This window comes from Sinocyclocheilus rhinocerous, unplaced genomic scaffold (genome assembly GCF_001515625.1).
Source record: "Sinocyclocheilus rhinocerous isolate Xijiao unplaced genomic scaffold, SAMN03320098_v1.1 scaffold475, whole genome shotgun sequence".
Classification (NCBI taxonomy): Eukaryota; Metazoa; Chordata; class Actinopteri; order Cypriniformes; family Cyprinidae; genus Sinocyclocheilus; species Sinocyclocheilus rhinocerous.
Genome location: NW_015646677.1, coordinates 1,707,410 through 1,723,102, shown reverse-complemented (window position 1 = coordinate 1,723,102; position 15,693 = coordinate 1,707,410). Strand labels below are relative to the sequence as shown.

General features: G+C 32.3%; 1 protein-coding gene across 1 annotated transcript in view; it reads left to right on the top strand.

Moving 5' to 3' along the window:
- LOC107707962 (cGMP-inhibited 3',5'-cyclic phosphodiesterase A-like) overlaps positions 1–15,693 on the top strand; it is a 31,921-nt gene that overhangs the window by 13,496 nt on the left and 2,732 nt on the right. Inside the window, exons 4-12 of the mRNA XM_016512083.1 lie at positions 3,118–3,245; positions 3,446–3,591; positions 5,327–5,464; positions 6,525–6,636; positions 6,839–6,940; positions 8,214–8,410; positions 9,738–9,941; positions 10,041–10,202; positions 15,139–15,397. Of these exons, the coding sequence (XP_016367569.1) occupies positions 3,118–3,245; positions 3,446–3,591; positions 5,327–5,464; positions 6,525–6,636; positions 6,839–6,940; positions 8,214–8,410; positions 9,738–9,941; positions 10,041–10,202; positions 15,139–15,397 (1,448 nt within the window). The remainder of the gene's footprint in view (positions 1–3,117; positions 3,246–3,445; positions 3,592–5,326; positions 5,465–6,524; positions 6,637–6,838; positions 6,941–8,213; positions 8,411–9,737; positions 9,942–10,040; positions 10,203–15,138; positions 15,398–15,693) is intronic.

The following is a 15,693-nucleotide window of genomic DNA, read 5'->3' as shown; positions in this document are numbered from 1 at the left end:
TAATCGCGATTAATCGCATCCAAAATAAAAGTTTTTGTGTACATATTATATGTGTGTGTGCTGTGTATATTTATTATTTATATATAAAGAAACACTCATACAGTATATATTAAGAAAATATTTACATGTATATATTTATATTCATATAATTTATATATATAAATATATTTAATATATAAACATAACATATTTTTCTTAAATATGTACATGCATGTGTGTGTATTTATATATACATAATAAATATACACAGTACATAAGAATATTACGTACACAAAAACTTTTATTTTGGATGCGATTAATCGTGATTAATCGTTGCCCAGCACTAATATTAAAAAAATTAACATGCAGGTGTTGCGCCCACAGAACTTTTACTCTGTAATTTTATGCTTGCATATTAATCATCTGCTTCTTATGATTTAAATAGTTATTTCATATCCATTCTTCCTGTAATTTATTATGGAATTTTTATTATATCTTCCAAAATATTTAATAAGCAAACATGCAGGCGTAGCATCCACAGAACTCTGTAATCTATAATTTCATATTTGCACATTCATTTAATTTTCATACTTTAAATATTCATTTTCATATCTCTGTTTATTTTTAAAAAATCTTGTGGTTTTTCAAAAATGTTTTGTTTATTACATTACTCAAAATATTTAATAAACAAACATACAGGTGTAGCACCCACAAAACTATAATTTAACATTTGCATATAAATAATTTAATTCTCATAATTGAAATAGTCATATCTATTAGATATATCTATCAAAAAAACTCCTGCATCAGTTTATTTAAAATAAACTTTTATTTTTATACTATCCAAAATATTTAATAAACAAACATGCAGGTGTAACACCCACAAAACTCAAATCTCTAATTTCTTATTTCCATAATTTCTTATTTTCTTAATGTAATTCACATATTTTAGATATTAATTATCATATCTATTTTTGTTTAAATCTCTTACAGCAATTTTTATACTTGATATCATATCTGTTTTTAATAACAACTCTTGCTTTAATTTAATTCAGAACTGCTATTATACTCGTCTAGTTATTATATTCACTTCATTTATCTTTAAATATGTGCAACTGTCATGTCATGTTGTTTTACAGCAGAGAACACACCACACCAGTTGTAAAGCCCAGCCTTTGATTAAAGAGTTACCCAAACAATATAATCGACCGCTGTTGCGTAAGTCATCCTTAATGTACCAGGAAATGTGTCGATTTTTTTCACTTAACAAGTCTTTTTGAGGAATTTAGCTTGTTTGGATTCCATGCAGGACTACTAATGAGTAATTTTAAGAGCGGACAGCGAGTTCATATTAATTTTGTGCCTAATTTATCACTCTGGTCGCTGTTTCCAAAGATCTGAGCGTATCCTGTGGCCCTGGATGTAGTACAAGAGCGGACTGCAGCTTCAGGCCATTATGTGGTTACTGAACAACCACTGATCATTAACTGTGAAAAATACCCAACATTGTGTCTAAATATTAACAGATGGACGTACACGTTCAGATCTGCCATCCCTCTCTCTCTCTCTCTCTCTCTGTATCGGTTTTACAGTGATCACTAATGTCCTGGCGATGGGACAAGGTCACCTTCCCCTTGGCCCGTAATGAATGCTGGGCACAGAGGAACAGCTTGATTAGGTTCTGTCTGGCCCGCTATTTCAGAGAGCTCAACTAAACAACAGTGACACACACACACAGCACATATCAGCAGGGGTTAGTCACCCAGAGAGGACGCCTCTCAATTTCAATGCAAAATATTAAAATATGCAATCATGAAATGCATACAGTATGCACGCATCAGCCGTTTCCTGGCTTTCCTAACTCATAAAGCATAAAAACATGAAGCATAATGAACAGATTCCAGATGATGGATAGTGGCTTTTTCTTGTTCTTAAAGGAGTGTTCCTAGAGTCAACATGAAATGGCATTCGCAACACATTTTTCTGTCATTATGTGGCTTATTTCTGAGTGAAGCAGGATATTCTGTGAGGGGGGAAAAAGTAGTATGTGAGTTGATTTTAATCATTGGGAATTGATTCAATTCAATTAAAAAACTAAACTTTAATAAAACATTAAATATTGTTATATATTATATTATATTATATTATTAATTGTTGTTGTTGTTGTTAAAATGCAACCCAAAAAACTAATAAAGGCCAAGAAAACCTTTAATAAAACATTACATAAATAAGAATGTGAAAATTATTCAATTTTATTTATTTGTTTGTTTGTTTGTTTGTTTATTTGAATTGATTTGGAATAAATTGTGACAAATCATGCACTGTAAGACCAGGAACATGTACTGAAAAAGTAAATTGTTGTTGTTGTTGTTGTTAAAATGCAACACAAAAGCAAAATAACATCAAAAAACGTATAAAATAAATAAATAAATAATGGATTATGCAATATAATTAAATATATGCAAATGGATATATTTTATATATTTTAATTTACTGTTTTATTCATTGTGAATTTATTTGGAATAACATTAACTGATAAATCATCCACAATAAAAGTAGTTTTTCTTGTTGTTGTTGTTAAACTGCAACACAAAAGTAAATAAATGCAAAAAAAAACACCTTTAATAAAACATTACATAAATAAGATGATTAAATTTGATAGAAGATTTTATTTATTTGTTTGTTTGTTTGAATTGATTTGGAATAAATCATGACAAATCCTCCACTGTAAGACCAGGAACATGTACTGAAAAAGTAAATTGTTGTTGTTGTTGTTGTTGTTGTTAAAATGCAACACAAAAGCAAAATAACATCAAAAACGTATAAATAAATAAATAATGGATTATGCAATATAATTAAATAGATATATGCAAATGGATATATTTTATATATTTTAATTTTCAATTCAATTCAATATTTTAATTTACTGTTTTATTCATTGTGAATTTATTTGGAATAACATTAACTGATAAATCATCCACAATAAAACCAGTTTTTCTTGTTGTTGTTAAACTGCAACACAAAAGTAAATAAATGCAAAAAAAACAACCTTTAATAAAACAAGAAGGAAAGAAGGAAAGAAAGAAAGAAAGAAAGAAAGGACTTGATTCTGTTGTGAAAATGATGAAATTTGATGAGCTTTTGGAATGTTTATTTTCCTGTGTTTCTGTATGATTATTGTGTGTGCTGTAGCTGTGGAAGACCGAACAGTAAACTGAGACACGGGGACGGATCCATAGACGCAGGAGACCGAACCCAACAGTCAGGTACCGCCGCTGAATTAGCATTTAGATGCTTTTCACTTACGATCCATTTTGCTGTTGTGATCTGCGATATTACAGCTGGATCCTGGATTGAATCTGAATTAATATGTAATTGGTGTCTTTACGAGTCTTTCAGAGCTGTCGGTCTGCTCCAACGTGAAATATGACGAGAGGCGTGATCAGGTTTTTTAATAACCTTGCAGACGAGCCGCTGATAATGTCGTCAGACTATGACAGCACCTATGAGACCAACCACAGTGACAGCAGCAACTTTGCACAGAACGAAGACAGAGAAGGTCACAGGAAAGCCTGCGGGACGTTCCCGCTGACCGCTCTCGTCCCACCGGAGGTACAGTAAACACCACAAATTGATTTTTTATAACTGCAATTTAGTTCAGGCAGTTAGTTTTTTTTTCTGTTCAGTGTTGCATGGCTACAAGCAGTAAAAATACACAGTATGAAGAGTTGCATAAAATATGCAGTATGCATATAATATGCATAAAACGTATAATGCACAAAAATACTGCAATAGCATAATAAATAAATAAGAGTTAATGTGCAATTCTCAGGGCATATTTCATCCAGTTAAATAAACTGTCATCAAATTGTCATCAAAACTAAACACTGTAAAATAATATAAAATAATTGTTCAAAAAAATTTTGCAACTTTCTTTCTTTCTTTTAATTGTTTTTAATTACATTTTTTTTGTATACGCTTTAGTATATTGGCCTCCCTGCTAGTATTTTTATGTATTTTTTTTTTTTGATGAAATGATAATGATTAAACAATACATTTTATTAAACTATAAAAATGAGTAACAGTGGATAGTGAATTTTTATTTATTTATTTGTTTTTGTTTTTTATCTTTTTATGCTTAAATACTTTTTATGCATTGTTTTTATATAATTTTGAGGCCGGGATTATTAAATGTTAATGATTAAATGTATTTTATTAAACAATAAAAGTACATAGAACACATTTTCTATTTTTTTATTATATTTGTTATATATTATATTTAATTGTAATTATATTTTATATATGTTTCTTATATAATTAAATTTTTTAGTAAATGTTATTGAATAAACGTGTAAAAAGATTATTATTTAAATTTAGCAATGTTTTTATGTAATTTTGAGGCCGGGATTATTAAATGTTAATGATTAAATGTATTTTATTAAACAATAAAAGTACATAGAACACATTTTCTATTTTTTATTATATTTGTTATATATTATATTTAATTTTAATTATATTTTATATATGTTTCTTATATAATTACATTTTTTTGTAAATTTTATTGAATAAACGTGTAAAAAGATTATTATTTAAATTTAGCAACTTTGTGTACTTTTTATTTGTTAAATATAAGTTGTATAAATGTATAATAATGATGCTGAAAATTCATTTGATCACAGAAATAAATTACATTTTACTATTTATTCAAATATAAAAGTTATTTGATTGTTATTATATCAGCCACACTTTTAGATATTATTAGATATCATTATGTTTTGCATTATTATGTTTTTTGTTTTTTTTTACTTTTTATGCATTTGTTTGTTTAAATGTTGAGGCCTGGATAATTAAATGGATGAAATTTGACAATTATGATTAAATAATACATTTTGTTAAATAATAAAAATGATTGTCAGTGTACAGTGCATATTTTTTATTGTCATATGTTGTATTTTCATCTCATTTTTCTGGTGAGTGTTAGAGGACCTACAAGCAGTAAAAATACACAGTATAAAGTGTTGCATAAAATATGCAGTACATGCATGCAATCTGCAGAAAATATAATGCACAAAAATACGGCAATAGCTTTGTTACGTGCAGTTCTCAGGGTTGTTTGTTCCAGTAAAACTAAACTGGCATCAAATAGTCATCAAAACTAATCACTGAGCATTTGATTTGTTTTCGCTGTGGTTTGATGCCAGACTCTTTTTGTGTTATATGCTGTTTTAACTGCCCTCTGTAGTAGTTTCATATGTGCCACTTGATTTTGTAGTAATTCCAGTTATGTCTAGTGGGTTTTTTGGTGTAAGATGGCACCGTCTGTGATCTGAAATCATTTCTTCTGCAGGATAAGCCCATCTTGGCCCCGGAGCCACTGGTGATGCAGGGCCTGGAGCCCCTCATGAGTCAGATCAACAACTGGAACTTCCCCATCTTCAGTCTGGTGGAGAAAACCAACGGCAGATGCGGCTGTATCCTCAGCCAGGTGACACACTGACATCTAGTGGAGATCAAGAGTACACACACACTGATCAACAAATCAAACAACACATGTACGATCTGACACCAGTGAGGCCAGGATGATTACATTTGACCATTATGATTAAATAATACATTGTATTAAATAATAAAAATGAGTGTCAGTGGAAAGTGCGTGTTTTTTTATTTGTTTATTTTATTTTATTTTTTACTTGAGACCAAGATGATTAAATGACAATTAAATAACACATTTTATTAAACAATAACACGGTGTCAGTGCATTGAGCACATTTTCTATTTTTACAATTATATGTTTAATATATTTTTATTATATAAACTTTTTAGTAAATATTATTGAATAAACAAACTTAAAATAATTGTCCAATAATTCATTTTCTAATGTTTTATTTTTTATTTGTATTTTTTTTACTTTTTATGCATTATATGTTTGTATGTTTGAATATGTTTTATTACATAGAAAAAAATAGTGTCATTGGATAGTACGTTTATTAAATTTATTAAAACTTAAAATTAGTAAAATTATCTCTTTTTTTTGGTGCTTTTTGTGCATTGTTTTTATGTCTACATGTTAAGGCCAGGAAGACTGAATGATAATGATTAAACAATACATTTTATTAAACAATAAATAAAGTGCTAGTGCATAGAGCACCTTTTTTTGTTTTGTATTTATATTTTTATATATTTTTATTATATTAAATGTTTAGTAAATATTATTGAATACACAAGTGTAAAATAGTTGTTCATTAGTGCATGTTTTCTATTTTGTAGTATATTTTTAATTTATTTTATTTTATTATATTACATTTTATTAAATAATAAAAATGAGTTTCATTGGATAGTGTGCATTCTCAATAGTTGAACATTTTGCGTAACATAACAAAAATCGTTAAATATGCAAACATGACAAACACAATGAATATTTGAACATAAGAATAAGTATTTGCATGTATATAAAAACCATGTGTCCATTTGAGAAACCGTAGCATTATGGTTTTGTTTAATTTCAGACATGGATGAGAGGTTTAACTCTTTTCTCTGTGGGTTAGGTGTCTTACCGGTTGTTTGCGGATACGGGACTCTTCGAGACGTTCAGGATTCCGGTGAGGGAGTTCGTGAACTATTTCCACGCTCTGGAGAACGGATACAGGGACATCCCATGTGAGTCCTCGTGCTGCAGGAGACATGTGTACAGAAATATGTTAACAGTGAAATAACTGATGATGTACAACAGATGCTGTGCGCAGGCAGCTTCACCTCCAGAGGAATAAATTGCCCTAAATCATCACTTCTGCTTCTTTGTGGTGTGTTGTATCTCCCTCTAGTGGTAGTTTACCATATTAAACCTCGTCTTCCTCCGCAGATCACAACAGGATTCATGCCACAGACGTCCTCCATGCGGTTTGGTACCTCACGACTCAGCCTGTGCCTGGTTTACCTACACTGACATCACTGAGTGACTCGGGTAAGAATCACACTTCATCACTGTCTGGATACGTTACAATAGAAATCACTTCATGCCTGTAATTCTAAAGTATAGATTTAGTTTGATTACTACTTTTTATATAGACTAGATAAGTGTATTTTATATGTTTATATGTTCTCTGTTTATATATGTAACACTATGGTCCTGTGAAGGCATCAGTGTTATTTCAGTATCATTGAGATGCTATTATAGTTTTTATTCCTATTTAACTAAGTTTGTATATTTATGTTGTCATTTAAATTTTACGTAAAGTTTAAGTAATTTTGTGTTTTTGTCTTTTTTTTTTTTTTTGTAGTTTTTTTAAGTATAAATCTATAGAACTATATATTTAGTCATTTTTATTTAAATTTTAGTACATCCCGTTATACTAAATTAATGTTGCATTGCCAACTAGCTGAAATAAAAGCTTTTAAATTTGTTATTTTGAGCTTTTATTTTTATATTTTTCATTTTCATTTAAATTTGAGTTAGTTTTAGTTATTTTGTTTTGTGGCTTTTGTTTATATATATATATATATATATATATATTCCAGTTTTAGATATTTTACTATAAGTTGAGAAGTGCTGCCTTGCCAACTAGATGAAATAAAAAGCTTTTTATATATTTGTTTTTGTAATTTGTTTGTAGTTTTTGTCGAATTACTAAAACAATTTTAAATGAATAACAATAATATAACTATTTATGATGAATACCTATTATAAAGTGTGAACTAATCTGCAGTTTTCTTTTCATATGCATATATCAGTGCTCATTTATATGTACACTGCAAATTTTTATTTTATTTATTTATTGATTGATTTTTTAAAGTTTTTTGAAGTATTATTGGAATACGATTAAAAAGAAATACCATTTCAGTCTTTCTACTTCAAAATGTAACATTTCATTCAATATGTTACTTGCCATTTCTTTGTCATTATTCAGTAAAGTAGATCATATGGCAAATTTATTTCAGTATTTAATTGTAAGAGAGATGATTATGAAAACTAAATTATGAGTGTTTTACATTAAAAACATTGGCATAGAAACGATTTTCACTCAGATAAATTTTACAAACAATTACATTAAATTAAATGTGAACTGAAATAGTATTTTATTGTAAAACATACTCCTTTATTTACAATTTGAAATCAATTCTTACAGTGAAGGTTCAAACAAACAAAATAAACAAAACAAAAAAAGATAAACAAAATATAATGCTGCAACAGTGTTTGAAGGCATATAAAGATTGTTAATGGCTCTGTCTGTGTTTAGACTCTGACGGTGGACTCGCTCTCGGCCACACAAGGTACCTGATGTCCAGGACGTATCCTGCAGAGGAGGGTCACGGCTGTCTGTCGGGCCTCATCCCCGCTCTGGAGCTGATGGCGCTCTACGTAGCAGCCGCCATGCATGACTACGACCATCCCGGCAGGACCAACGCCTTCTTGGTGGCCACCAGTGCTCCTCAGGTGACACATCACAGCCGTTCTGCTTTCAGTCCAGGCCATGGTTTTCCCTTGAAGTGTTTACAAGGAGCACTGATTTCCTCGTATTGTAATATTAAGCACACCTCACGCTTTCTTAGGAATCATAGAGGTACTTATACTAATTCAGAGGTAGAATAAATTACTAAAGTACCTTCTATAATAATTAATAATAATGTATGTGATTTAATCAAATCAAGAACCGAAGAAGACTGGTGTTTGCCTTATATTTAAAAATACTGTGAAGTATAGAAGCTTTTACAAATTTGACAGGTGTAATGAACTACTATGTGTATACGTATACATAATAATTAATTACATTTATACATATATGTAGATGCACATGCTGCATTTATTTGATCAAAAATACATTTAAAAACAGTAAAACTGTGAAATATTATTACAGTTTGAAATAACTATTTTCTATTTGAATGTATATTAAAATGTAATTTATTGCTGTGATCAAAGCTGAATTTTCAGCATCATTACTCCAGTCTTTAGTGTCACATGATCATTCTAATATGCTAATTTGCTGCTCAGTTATTATTGGTAATCAGTTATTATTACTGCTTAATATTTTGTGGAATTTGTTTTTTATTTTTCAGAATTCTTTGATGAATAGAACATTCATAAGAACAGCATTTATTTGAAATAGAATCCTTTGTAACATTATAAATGTTTTACTGTCACTTTTGATGAATTGAATGCATCCTTGCTGAATAAAAGCATTCTTTTTTTTTTTTAAACACACAACACACAACCCAAACATTTCAATAGTAATATATCATTGTTTCTGTATAAATATAGTAAAGTGTTTTTAAAATTGATAATAATCAGAAATGTTTCTTTAACAGCAAATCAGCATATTAGAATGATTTCTGAAGGATCATGTTGTGACACTAAAGACTGGAGTAATGATGCTGAAAAGTCATTTGATCAGAAATAAATTGCATTTTACTATATATTCAAATATAAAACAGTTATTTGAAATTGTAATAATATTTCATAATATTACTGTTTTTGCTGTATTTTGATCAAATAAATGAAGCCTTGGTGAGCAGTAGAGTGGTCTTTAAAAACATCAAAAATTCTTAATTATTCCACACTTAGAATAATTAGAGTAATTATACAAACCAGTAGAATGTGTTTGTATGTGTGTGTATATATATATATATATATATATACTGGAAGCAGTGTGATATTTATGATATTACTATACACAGCTGTTGTTTTCGAGGTTCAGTGATTGAACACAGTGTTCTGGGGCTTTGAAACATGTGCAGCGCCATACAACTCTTTTGTGTCTTTGCAGGCCGTTCTTTATAATGACCGTTCGGTGCTGGAGAATCATCACGCTGCGTCCGCTTGGAATCTGTTCATGTCGCGGCCCGAGTACAACTTTCTGGCCAGTCTGGACCACATGGACTTCAAACGCTTTCGCTTCCTGGTCATCGAGGCCATCCTGGCCACCGACCTCAAGAAACACTTCGACTTTCTGGCTGAATTCAACGCTAAGGTGAGCACCTCTGATATCAGATATACTTGTATAGACCAACAAATGCTGTGCATTTTATTTATGTATGTATGTATTTATGTATGTATTTTGTGTTTGCAGGTGGGAGATGATGGATGCTCGGGCATTGATTGGACGAACGAGAATGATCGTCTGTTGGTCTGTCAGATGTGTATTAAGTTAGCGGATATAAACGGTCCGTTGAAAAGCAAGGAGCTTCATTTGCAGTGGACGGAAGGCATCGTCAATGAGTTTTATGAACAGGTCAGTGTTGCTCTTGGATGCATGTTTATGTCTGAAGTCATTTTTGAGCTGTTCGGTCACAGCAGAGACAAACAGGAAGCTCTCACGATGACTAAGTGCCTGGCAACCGCACCTCGCGCTCGTAGTAAGAGACTGTAATCATGCGCACGCGTAACCCTTACAGCAGCTACGCCACATCTTGCTATCATTCACATCGAGGGGATGGAGAGGATGGCACGGATACGCTGTTGCCTGGCAACCGTCCACATCCTCCTCAAGTGCGGTGCTGAAGGAACACGTTCACAGCTGTAATGAGAATGTAGGGCAAAAAGGAAGCAAAGTTTTACAGCGGAAAACTGTTACAGTCTGCTGGAAATGATGGACAACATTTGTTGGCAAAACAAGCCATTCAGTGATGATAAACGCTGATATTTGGCCAATTAAAATTGTCATGAAATCACTTGATTCTATATACTTTGTTAATACATGTTGGTGCATGTTATTCTAAAGAATAAAATGATTGTAGTCATTCATCAAAACATTATTTTTTTGTTTAGCTGACGTCATCAATCCTTGTCTTTTCCCTTTTCAACCTCTCATCTTTTACTGTTGGATAAAACTGAATCCTGCGCTACATTTTGTCCATTTAAAGTCCTTTAGCAACCAGAAATATGTCAAATTAGAAGAGTAAAATGCAAACGCCTCTCCTTTTTTGATTTACGTTATTATTTACACTGCACTAAAAAAAAAAAAAATCTAGTATTTTTGTCTTGTTTTCCAGTACAAATATCTCAACCTTTTTAATATAAGATACATTTACTTGAGGAGCAAGATGACATACGACATTTTAAGTCTTGTTTTCTGAAAAACTTTAGTGAGATTATGGTAAAAAAATAAACAGACAAATAAACTTAATTCAAGTGGAATCAATTTTTCTGACCCCATTGGCGGATATTTTTTCTTATTTTAAGCATAAACATAAACTTCAGAAAAGTTATTAAATAAGTAAATAAATAAAAAATAATCATGCATTTTATATATATATATATATATATATATAGAGAGAGAGAGAGAGAGAGAGAGAGATGATTATGTATATCTTATATATACTTTATATATCACATTATATATCACAATTGCAAGATTATATCTCATAAATCCCCTCAGAATTACCAGTTTATATTTCACAATTCTGAGTTTATTTCTCGCAATTCTGCGTCTATATCTTGCAATTCTGTTTATGTCTCACAATTCTCCGTTTATATCTCAGATTTTACTTAATATCTCACAATTCTGCTTTATATCTCACAGTTTATATCTCATAATTTTGCTTCATGTCTCGCAATTCAGCGCTTATATCTCGCAATTCTGAGTTTATATCTCACAATTCGGAATTGAGTTTATGCTTAAAACAAACAAACAAAAAAGCATCTTTCAGTGGTTTCAAAAAACAAGATTTGTTCTTATTTTAAGCATAAAATTTTCATATTTTCATAAAACACTTTAAGACGTTATATCTATATCGTAAATATATCTATAAGTAAATGTATTTTGGGTTTATATATATATATATATATATATATATATATATATAAAATGGAAAACAAGACAAAAATACTAAGAAAGACACTTGCTCTCGTCAATGATAAAATACCACTTTTACTATTTTCAAATGCTAAATGTTGTGTACATGTTTATTTTAGAAATGTTTACATTTAACCTAATTAAAATGCATTAATTATTAGCATAATATTGGCCAAACCAGTAGATTGACCACTGCGGTACATCATGCACGCTTGTTCAACCAGTCATGATTTGGTATCTTCCGTTAGCGTTTCTCAAAGAGTTAATGGCTTGTTTGGATGCCGGCGATGAGTAATAAAACACTGCGTCTATTATTGTGAGGAACACAGAGTGAGGATGACCCAGTTGTGTCAGGACCCTGTCACAGAGCTACAGAGCGTCATATGACCACCCCTGGCCATATTCAGCGCATTTCAAAAGGGACCAGAAATTATATGCTTCAAAGGAGCCTGTTTTCTCCCCTCCCTGTTTCGTTTCTTGAATGATTAATTTCTCCAGCACTTCTGAGTAGCACCTGACAGAACACAGCGCACATACATTACTGCCCTCTGACGACATCACCGCGCGGTTGCCATGGCAACAAAAGACCTTGCCTGTTATTACGCCGATCTCATTGTTTATTTCCAGGTACTGCGAAGTAGGGTTTATATATATATATATATATATATATATATATATATAAAATGGAAAACAAGACAAAAATACTAAGAAAGACACTTGCTCTCGTCAATGATAAAATACCACTTTTACTATTTTCAAATGCTAAATGTTGTGTACATGTTTATTTTAGAAATGTTTACATTTAACCTAATTAAAATGCATTAATTATTAGCATAATATTGGCCAAACCAGTAGATTGACCACTGCGGTACATCATGCACGCTTGTTCAACCAGTCATGATTTGGTATCTTCCGTTAGCGTTTCTCAAAGAGTTAATGGCTTGTTTGGATGCCGGCGATGAGTAATAAAACACTGCGTCTATTATTGTGAGGAACACAGAGTGAGGATGACCCAGTTGTGTCAGGACCCTGTCACAGAGCTACAGAGCGTCATATGACCACCCCTGGCCATATTCAGCGCATTTCAAAAGGGACCAGAAATTATATGCTTCAAAGGAGCCTGCTTTTCCCCTCCCTGTTTCGTTTCTTGAATGATTCATTTCTCCAGCACTTCTGAGTAGCACCTGACAGAACACAGCGCACATACATTACTGCCCTCTGACGACATCACCGCGCGGTTGCCATGGCAACAAAAGACCTTGCCTGTTATTACGCCGATCTCATTGTTTATTTCCAGGTACTGCGAAGTATATGTTTTCACACCGACTATATGAGGTTCTTCCGATCTCTGATTCCTTACTTGTTTCGATACTGTAATCTGAAATAAATAATAAAAAGGCCAGACCTCGCGTGGCTGGGTGCATTTCCCCCGTCCATGGGAAGGCTGACCTAGTTTTATAGCAGTCGAATGTCTGTGAAGTATGTTTCTCTCCTGAACTGGAAAAATCCAATCAAGTGTGTGACTCTTCAGCTGTGCTTGAATATACTGAGCATACTGTTCCCTGCTTGGTAATATCGTTATTTGTTTAATGTAATAGATGAGTATAAAATAGCTGCTGCATAAATAGAGTTTTCTTTGAAAATGTGAATAAAAATGCTTCGAATCAGGCATCAGTCAGATTAGATTAATCTGCACTATGTGGGGCATTTATGAATCGAAATTGAAATGCATATTTGCAGCATCGCTGAATGCTTTTCTTTTCTCAGGATGAATTTTAATGTGAAATGATGTGATACTGATTTCATATGCTTGCTAATATGAGGAATGCTGTCTGGTGACATCAGTTCCCATGATGCTCTTCATCCAAATACTACTGTAGAAGGAAGTGCAGATAAAGGACAATTTTAGTTTCAGTTGATTTCATTTGATTCCAGAAGATTTCATTTATAGTATGGATGCTTGTTTCCGCCACGGGATAAAAATATTAAAAAGGTAATTGCCACTTTTATCTCACAATTCAGACTTTGTTGGAATTTAAACTTGCAATTCTGTAAAAAAAATTATAATAATAGTCAGAATTGCAAGATGTCAATTTAGAATTCTGACTCTTTTTTTTTCACAATTTCTATATAAAAAAAAAAGATATCAAATTTAAAGTTCATATCTCACAAAAAGTGACGTGTGAGGTTAAAATTTCCCATTTTGATTTCCATCACAATCTGTAGATCAGGACACGCGCATTATTTCACGTAAATTATAATCACAGTCTTTTATTATTGCCAAATAAAACCTGACTGAACCATTTCACAAAGACTTCGGTTAAACTGAATTTTTGGAGAAAAAAAATTTGACTTTGTTTTTATCTCATAATTCAGACTTTGTTTCTCACAATTCTGCATTTAAATCTCACAATTCTGAATTTATTTCTTGCAATTCTGAGTTTATGTCTCGCACTTCTGTTTATGTCCTGCAATTCTGTATTTAAATCTCACAATTCTGAGTTTATATCTCGCAATTCTGAATTCTGAAACAGAGTCAAAATTGTGAGGCATTTACCTTTTTTAAAAACAAATGTTTTATCCTGTGGTGGAAACAGGCTTCCATGTTATAGCAACCAAAAAGGATTTCAAATGTTTTTCCACTTAGTCAATATGAAACAACATTTGTAAACCATTTTACTTCTATAATGTGGGCAGACCGTGATTTTTCTATTAGAAATGGTCCAAAATGAATTGATTGAATCCTAAAAATGAGTGTTCTGTTGCAGAGGTTGCAGCCTAAAAGTCTGTTCACATCAAGGATGATAACTATAATGATAAATATAATGTTTTAATAATCATTCAAATTCTTAAAGAATAGGTAAGTCCACACCATAACCATAACGACAAAGAGAAACGATATCATTGGAATCACTTTCAGAATGATTTCTTCCATCTGATGAACGATAAAAACATTTACAACCAATCAGAATCCATCCTGCTTTAAAGAGCTTGAGCATTTAAAGCAGGGGTGTCAAACTCAATTCCTGGAGGGCCACAGCCCTGCAGAGTTTAGCTCCAACCCTAATTAAACACACCTGATCCAGCTAATCAAGTCCTTCAGGCTCAATTGAAAACTACATGTTTTGTGTGTTGGAGCAGGGTTGGAGCTAAACTCTGCAGGGCTGCGGCCCTCCACTGAAGTTTGACAGCCCTGATTTAAAGCAACAGGTGACAAAACCGCAGCACGTGATTATAGTAAACAGAACGATATTGTGCATTGGTCTGGATGCTAATATAGTTATCTGATTATAGTTATCACTCTTGGTGTGAACGGGACTTTACACATATATGTTTACAAGTGTTTTTTTTTCTTTTCTTTCTGGTGTTTCAGGGTGATGAAGAGTCCAGTTTGGGCCTTCCCATCAGCCCCTTCATGGACCGCTCAGCACCGCAGTTGGCCAAACTGCAGGAGTCCTTCATCACACACATCGTGGGGCCTCTCTGCAGCTCATACGATTCAGCCGCTCTCATGCCCGGCCACTGGGTCGACCCTCTGCCCAAAGAGGGCGAGGAGGCTGAGGAAGAGACAGATGAAGAGGAGGAGGAAGACGCACCGGAGGAAGACACCTCTTCCAGCTCCGAACTTTCCCGTGAGTTCACGTTTTTCTCCTCAAACTTTATATCAAGTACAAAATCTGGTCCAAATTGCATTGAGGTAGGAGCGTGGACTCAGTTGTAGATTCTTTCCTCATTTAGACCGAACTGAATTGAAGCTGAAAATGAACACAAAGTGACGTACGGGAAGTTCACAATCTGTAGATCAGGACACACTTATTTGACGTAAATTATGCAGTATTTCTCTGCAAAAACAAAAACTAATGACATCACTTAAAGGCAGGGTAAGCGATTTCTGGTAGCCAATGTTGATATTTGAAATCACCAAAAC